Below are 7,540 nucleotides of genomic sequence, written 5' to 3'. Positions count from 1 at the left end.
CGTAGTGATATGCTACATAAACGATTGCTGCACCTTCCTCAGAACTTTCGGTTCTGGGTATTATTTAATACCCGCAAGCGGGTGCGGATAAGCTCGTGGGAAAGTCTGACGCGAGGCGTTTCCTTGAGAACAGCAATTATCGCGGATAATTTAATACTTTATGGAGCTTATGATGGATTTTTCGACAACTGGTTGTGATTCGTATAAAGTTTATATGCGAATGTTTGGGATAAGGTATTATTGATGAATAAGGAAACATTCTTTTGCCAGTGTCCGTGTGGAACCATCTTTGACAGCTAATGCGAATCTTTTTAAATCTCCTCTGATTAAAACGAATCCAATTCTCAAAATTAGATTCAATCTAATGTGCAATTTCTCAGTACAAAAAGAAAAAAAGAAAATCAAATTTTGAGGAGGCAAAAATAATAAATATATCAGAGATCACCAAATGAGAGTGACTAATACCATTGATGCAATTTGCAAGGTAAGTGAGTCGAAGCATAGAGGTTGTTGGCATAGCGGATGGATTGATTAGAGCATATTATCTGCTACAATATGGAAAAGGGAGGCATGAGGGAAATGGAGAATTTAGCTAAGAGAAAATCATCGAGATGGTTGTGACAAATAAAGCCGCCGCCCATTGTTGTAGGATCATCGAAGAACAAGTCATCGACGTTGATTTTGACATAGTTCATGGGAGGGGTAATTCATACTTGAGTTCGAGAAATGGGTATCGGAGCTAAGGAAATAAAAGGATGCACAAGTAAACAAAAATTATATAAGTCCTGAGTAGTGAGGAGAAACCGATGGAGGATATTTTGCAATCGTTGAGTCCTAAGCACCCCGGAAGGAAAGCACATTGCGGCTTTTCAAGAGGTACCAAACAATATACATAATAAGATAGTAAAGAAGAAAGGAGAGTAGCGTGATCCAAGGAGTTAACCTTCAAGGGTCCATGCACCTTGGCACTAGGTAGAGAGGTGAAGCAAAGTCACATAAATAGTAGATTGAATAAGTCAACAAAATTTAGAAGCTAAAGAGTAGTGAAGCAAAATGTGGTCATCTAGAGACCAATGGCAATGCAAACAAAGAGAGAAAGTGTAAGCCCTATGGATTACAACCACATACAAGAAGAGGACCTGCCTTAGAACACTTTCCAAATGAATTTTTTAATTTTGGGAGCCAATGAGAGGGTGGGAAAGGGAGAGAAAAGAAAATTATATATCGTATTAGAGGACGAGATCCCGGGGATGGATTCGTCCACACTCATGAGTTAAAGGAATAAGAGCAGACAAGGGCATTAGGTAGCCTCAACTAAGGAGGTTCGAAGAATAAGTCAAGATGATTTAGGTGTCAAGCTTGGTATAACTAAGCTAGTTGACTTTTTTTATTAAGCACTGGCGTGGAGATATTAATGAAGGTCAACTTGAGGACAAGCAACATATTAAAGATCTAAGAATCCAACATGAGCTTAGTGGAGATGTTGTAGCCGATAAATTTATTAAGCCTAACTTGGAAGATGGAGAGTGAGTCACAAATATGTTTAAAGACACAAATTTATGAGTCCAATCCTTAAGCTTTGCCTATAGATGAACCATATTTTGATTGCATTAAGTGAACCAAAAGCTTAATGGCCTAGCAACAATTTTGTAGCCTAAAGCCCAATACTAGCTTGACTAACAAGCCTAAGAACATATATGCCAAACTTACCAAGTGATAAACTTTAAATCAACCCACTAGATGAAGACCCTTAGAATAGTCACCCTTCTCCCAAAGAAAGAGCAAGAGATTGCTGATTTCATAATAGTGAAGAGCGGCACGAAGGTGGCCCAAAGGATTTGGTGAGAGGAGAGGGAGAAAATGGATAAAATGATGAGCTTTGATTTGGCACGAGCATGAAGAAAGGCAAAATCTTAATGCATCGAGCGGCCAAGCTGAATCTAGATGTCAAGGTATTGGAAGAGAAATCTCTCTTTACTCATATGGAGCCATTTTGCCACGTTTTTAGCAAGGGTTGCACTATCCTAAGAAGGAAGATAAATATGAAATTTATCCTTATCAATGAATTAGTTAGAGATCGATTCACGAGCAACAAAGCACTCATTAGTGGCTTAGCATTTTGCATTGGTGGCATTTGTGATTAACAACATATTGTTTGCAAAATAAATGGCAAACATTTATAGTTGAGAATAATTATAATCCTTCAAGAACACCATGATTCATTACATTAGTGGAGATGCTCGACAAAAAGTTGGGCGTATAAGATAAGTAAGTATAAGGATATGGGATTCCCTTGATGGATGCCACGATCATTAGAAACCATAGGGTTGGGAATCCATTGATTAGGAAAGAGAAGGTTATGGGAAAAAATACTAAGTTTTGTTCTAATAAATCTAACGCAGTGAAAAACCAAAATGCTCAATCTGCAAGCATGATCAAACGCTTTAACCATGTTCGACTAGGCAGGCTTGGACCTCTCAAGCGAGTAAATGAGTTCTTACTAAGAATGTTATTGTCTTGCCAGTTACAAAAGTTGATTGCTCATAAGAGATTATGCTAAGTAGTAGGAGTTTAGCATATTAGTTAGGAGCTTGGCAAGAAGACTATTGAAAACAATACACAGCAAAAATAGGGCAAAACTTAAAAACTAAGCAGGGTTTGATTTTTAGGGAATAAGAGCAAGAAAAGTGTATCCCTACAAGGTAGGTAGCAAATGTTTACTCTAGAAATTTGAGCAAAGAGAATAAAGCTCATACCAATAAGACTTAAAAAAAATTCATCTAAAAACCCATCGGTCCCCGAATTTATCTGAAGCTTGTTTAAATGCTACTCTTGAACATACTATTGATATAGTTTTTTTTTCACCGAAAGATGTACAAAGATAATTTAGATATGTATATTAATATTCATATGAAACAAAATATTATAAAAAGGACAAAAGAATGAAGACAAACATTTTTTGAATATTTCTCATAACGTTACAAATTAAACTCATTTCTTGGGCCACTACGAATTCTACGACTAAGTTTCTTCCTCCTTCTACAGGTGGTGTTAGGTATGGCTAAGTTGGTTGGCATTATCTTTGGGGATTGCCGATTACTTTGAAAATTAAAATATTCCTTAATTTCAGCTATTATGTGTAAAGGGATACACCGGGTATCTTGTATCATAGGTATTTTTGTGCCAATATACCTTTCCTACAAAAAAAAGATAAAGAAAAAAGAAAAGAAAATTCATATCTGATATTTGTATTCATGTGAAGTGGATATGAATACAATTTTCACGAGATCCGACCCTTTTTCACCTCTTCTTTGCGCGTTTCCGGCTCTCTCCGGAAATGGGGAATGGACTTGTGATAACGACACGAAGTCGAATGCGAGACTCATGACTTTGAGGACGCCACTCTCCTAGAAATTTCCAGACCCCGTGGAGCTCCCCTCCTTCCTACTAATTTCGCAACTCTTGGTTCGGATCTAGCTCGGGTGACGGCTTGTTTGCTGCTCCTAGATTTCGATTTCCACTCAAAGGCTCGATTTTTTTGTCTCTTCTCTGTTCGCGTTTATTATGTACTTCGATTTGAGTCCTTTATTAATGTTGGTGGTGCTGGAATGTGGTCAAGTTCACATTTAGAAAAGATACTCTAATCTGTACATAAATTAGCTAATCTTTTGGGTAAATTTCAGGTCAATTTTTTGTGGTCAATTTCTTGCTCAATAGATCCTGTATTGTGCCCAAATCAATTGCACGTTATGTCTCTAGTTGAGCAGAGGACTGGCGTATGTAGATAGATCTGGAGATTAACATGATTGCTTGAGGCTAGGTAGTTTGATCTGAAAGATAGTTATGATGATGGATCCCGGAAACAACTGTTTAGCTGAAGTTCCTGAATCCGAAGCTGGGGCTGATGAGTTATCTCTTGCAAACCTCCGACTTGATGCAGCCTCTTCCTGTAAAGCTTCAACAGATTCTGGTGTTAAAGCTGGATTTTCTTCTCTCAGTGGTCTGCAGGAGCTCCTTAAGTGTCCGACCTGTAGGAATTCGATGTACCCGCCGATACACCAGGTTTATCCTTCGTTCTCTCTTCTTAACATAGATGTAAAGTGCTGTTTCCTATTTATGCTTCAATGCTTAGCATGGTTATCAGATTAAGAACTGGTCTTTGGGCTGCACTACATTATGTCTTTCGATCGTTTGTATTTAATAGAATCTACTTGGGGAACATCTGCAATGGCTTCATGCTGGCTAGGATGAAAGTTTTATGTCATTTGATCATTTGCAACATCTTTTGCTTCTTCCTGTATATGTATTTTTCTGTTAACTTGTATGTCTGTGCCTATTACTGTGTGTGTAGTACGAATGAGATACATTTGCAGCTTTTAATTTTTTTTTTTTTAAAAGAAAACTTTATCCATCTTTATTTCTGAATTCTTCTCCTCGATTTTGGTTTTTCATTGTCATCACTGAAGTATATATAAGCCAAGTGTCACCAAACACAAAATAATTTAATTGCTGCAGAAGCAAGGCACCTAGCCCAATTCTGTTGCTTGGATGTTTTCTAATCTAGTTTGGTTATCATGTAATAAATATTTCTTGAATTAACACTTAAAAAGAAGAAGTTATTTTGTTGGTTTTGCAGTGTCCAAATGGTCATACTCTTTGCTCAAGCTGCAAAGTTGGGGTAGATAACCAGTGTCCTACTTGTCACAAAGAAATGGGTAACATCAGATGCTTAGCTCTTGAGAAAGTGGCAGAGTCACTTGAGATTCCATGTAAATATCAAGCTGCAGGTTGCTCTGAAATACATCCATATCACAGAAAAATGAAACACGAGCAGCTTTGCAGATGCAGGCCCTATAATTGTCCTTATGCAGGTTCAGAATGCCTGGTCACAGGTGATATTCCAATGCTCGTGACTCACCTTAGAAATGATCATAAGGTGGATATGCATGATGGTTGCACATTTAACCACCGTTACGTCAAATCTAAACCCTGCGAGGTGGAAAATGCGACGTGGATGCTCACGGTATGCCCTCTCCCTGTCAACCAATTAATACTTACCACTTTGTGCTGCTTATAAAATATTCTTTCTTATGGAAGAGTAGATGGTATCCAGATATTCCACAAGGATGAAGAGAGGATATGTTCTATCTTATGCCGATTGGACACTTAGTTCCTTGTAATGTGTTTCTTGACATTATTTGATTGTATTGCAAGTCTACAACTGTGCATATTCTTTTAACGTTTAAAAATGATCATCAGGTTGTTTTTCATTTTCATATTATAGTCAAGGACTCGAGGTCATTAACAAATTCATGATTTGCTTTCCATCTATGATTAATCATGACTTCCAATCGAGCATATCTTTTCTAAAGTCACTGACATGCAGTGGAGAACTATGATGACACATTCGTCCTGAGAAATGATTCTGATGCCTATATCTTTCTTAGAACACCACAATGAGATGAAATGGATAGTATAGCCAATATCAGGTGTAAACTCATACTTGTTTGATATTCTTTGTTGATCTACTTAAGTTTTCTGCTTTTTTGCAAATATCCTGCAGGTTTTCAAATGTTTTGGGCAGCACTTCTGTCTTCATTTTGAGGCATTTCTTTTGGGGACTGCTCCAGTTTACATGGCATTCTTGAGGTTTATGGGTGAAGACACTGAAGCAAAGAACTTCAGTTACAGTCTAGAAGTAGGTGGCAATGGCCGGAAGCTGGCATGGCAGGGAGTGCCAAGAAGCATCAGGGACAGCCACAGAAAGGTAAGAGACAGCTATGATGGGCTTATCATCTGCAGAAACATGGCCTTGTTCTTCTCTGGTGGCAATAGACAGGAGCTGAAGCTGCGGGTGACCGGACGAATCTGGAAAGAAGAATGACATCTAGTGTTTGCATAAACATGATGGTACATTGTCATTCATTTGAAGAAAAATATGAAGCACAGGGTAAATGTTTGTAGAACATCGACTATTTTGCTATCAGTTGATCCAGATTTTCTTCTGTTTCTAAATATGGAGATAGAATTTATTGCTGATTTCAGAAATATTAGAAACATGGATTCAATCTCAGGCAATAACAATTTAATCTTGTTGGTAATGGCTGCTGGTTTTATTTCCTATGGCACAGACAGGAACAGTAGATGTAATTGGAGGACTTCCCTGTGGTCCAAGTGGGCTTTCCAGTTTCCACACGGATGGAAGTTTTTCTCTACCATTCTTAAATGTTGGAATTCATTTTCTTTTAAGGCACTCAATCTACGAAAAGAAGATGGTCTTGCAACTTGTGGATGTGTCTAAAGATGAATTCATTGTTTCTAACTCTTTCTCCCTCTGACAAACAAGAATAAAAACTCCAAGGTAATAAAAACTAACCAAAAGAGATTATTTTAAATATTGTTAATAGCTCCTGAGAGATATGTGCCACAGTAAAACAAAAACAGAAAGTCTAAGTATAAGTTAACCCTTAGATTAAAATATATAGAGACAATTTTAAAGAACTCCAAAATGTAACCATGACTAAAACTGATAGATATTTTTCTTATATTTAATTGGCAAGGTACATAGAATAACCATATAACAAAGAACACCTCATTCTTCTCGTTACAATATTTACTTTTATTTACTCTACAATCTCGATCAAATGATTTGGAGTGACCTTTGGACCAAATGCATGAACCATAACAGCTCATAAGCAGAGGTAAGCAGTCCATGCATGAACCATAACAGCTCATAAGCAGAGGTAAGCAGTCCACAGAGAACATCGCAAAGACTCTTCCATGACTTCCAATGGGAGCAAATGAAGCGCCGCCCTCTCTGATTGGCCAAGTGAGGTGTTCAGAATGACCAGCCTAACGGTCCACTGATTTGTCTCTACTGTTTGCGGCCTTTAGCCACTGCTGCAAACCAAAAAAAGAAATTCTGAGTCAAATATAGTGGGCCTGAAATCTTAACAACAAGGCATGGCGTCTCCCATTGTCGATGAAAAAGAATTAACCATTTACTAGAATATATAATTAACGCTAAACTAACTACTAACTATCATGCAATCCACGTCACATCATTATGTCAACTTAGTTTGGCCAACAAAACTAACACATTGTTTCATATAATAGAAAGCCTAAAACAGTAGTACACGAGCGGTGGTGCTCAGATAGTTAAAAATAAAAAGAGCCCATATAAATTTATAATAAATTATATCTAGATTCTTTAAACAATTGCTTATTATTATACAGGCTTTACTTTTCATACCATATTGAACCCAGTATATTAAACCTATCAAATATATCTTTTTGTTTTTTAAATGAGTAGATTTATGTGAGAATCAAGAGATGTAATTATCCATTCTACAGCGAAGTACTCCAAAGATCATAATGTCAAGTCGGTCAAGTTTAATTGGAGCCAAACAGATTAAAACTTTTGCCAGATCATTAATCCATCCTCTTCAATCTCCGTGGGCTGTGGATAAGATGCTCAAAAGATGCCAAAACTTTACTGGGCGATGCCCTGTCACCTGTGTAATGTTCACGGATTTCACAA

At 37.4% G+C, this 7,540-nt stretch overlaps 1 protein-coding gene across 2 annotated transcripts; it reads left to right on the top strand.

Annotated features, from left to right (window-relative positions):
* Nucleotides 1-3,309: 3,309 nt before the first annotated feature.
* LOC140779087 (E3 ubiquitin-protein ligase SINAT2-like) lies at nt 3,310-6,101 on the top strand. 2 transcript variants are annotated; one of them, XM_073124050.1, is made up of 4 exons: nt 3,310-3,482; nt 3,684-4,062; nt 4,637-5,023; nt 5,564-6,101. In XM_073124050.1, exons 2-4 carry the CDS (start codon nt 3,844-3,846, stop codon nt 5,882-5,884), a joined length of 927 nt encoding a protein of 308 aa, XP_072980151.1. In that variant the 5' UTR covers nt 3,310-3,482; nt 3,684-3,843; the 3' UTR covers nt 5,885-6,101. The 2 variants fall into 2 exon arrangements, with proteins under 2 accessions (XP_072980151.1, XP_072980150.1); XM_073124049.1 differs by having other exon boundaries at nt 3,310-3,527.
* The last annotated feature ends 1,439 nt before the right edge of the window (nt 6,102-7,540 follow it).

Source organism: Typha angustifolia, chromosome 15 (genome assembly GCF_048772165.1).
Source record: "Typha angustifolia cultivar Huaian chromosome 15, ASM4877216v1, whole genome shotgun sequence".
Lineage (NCBI taxonomy): Eukaryota > Viridiplantae > Streptophyta > Magnoliopsida > Poales > Typhaceae > Typha > Typha angustifolia.
The sequence above is the reverse complement of the archived record's forward strand: the minus strand, read 5'-3'. Positions and strand labels throughout refer to the sequence as shown.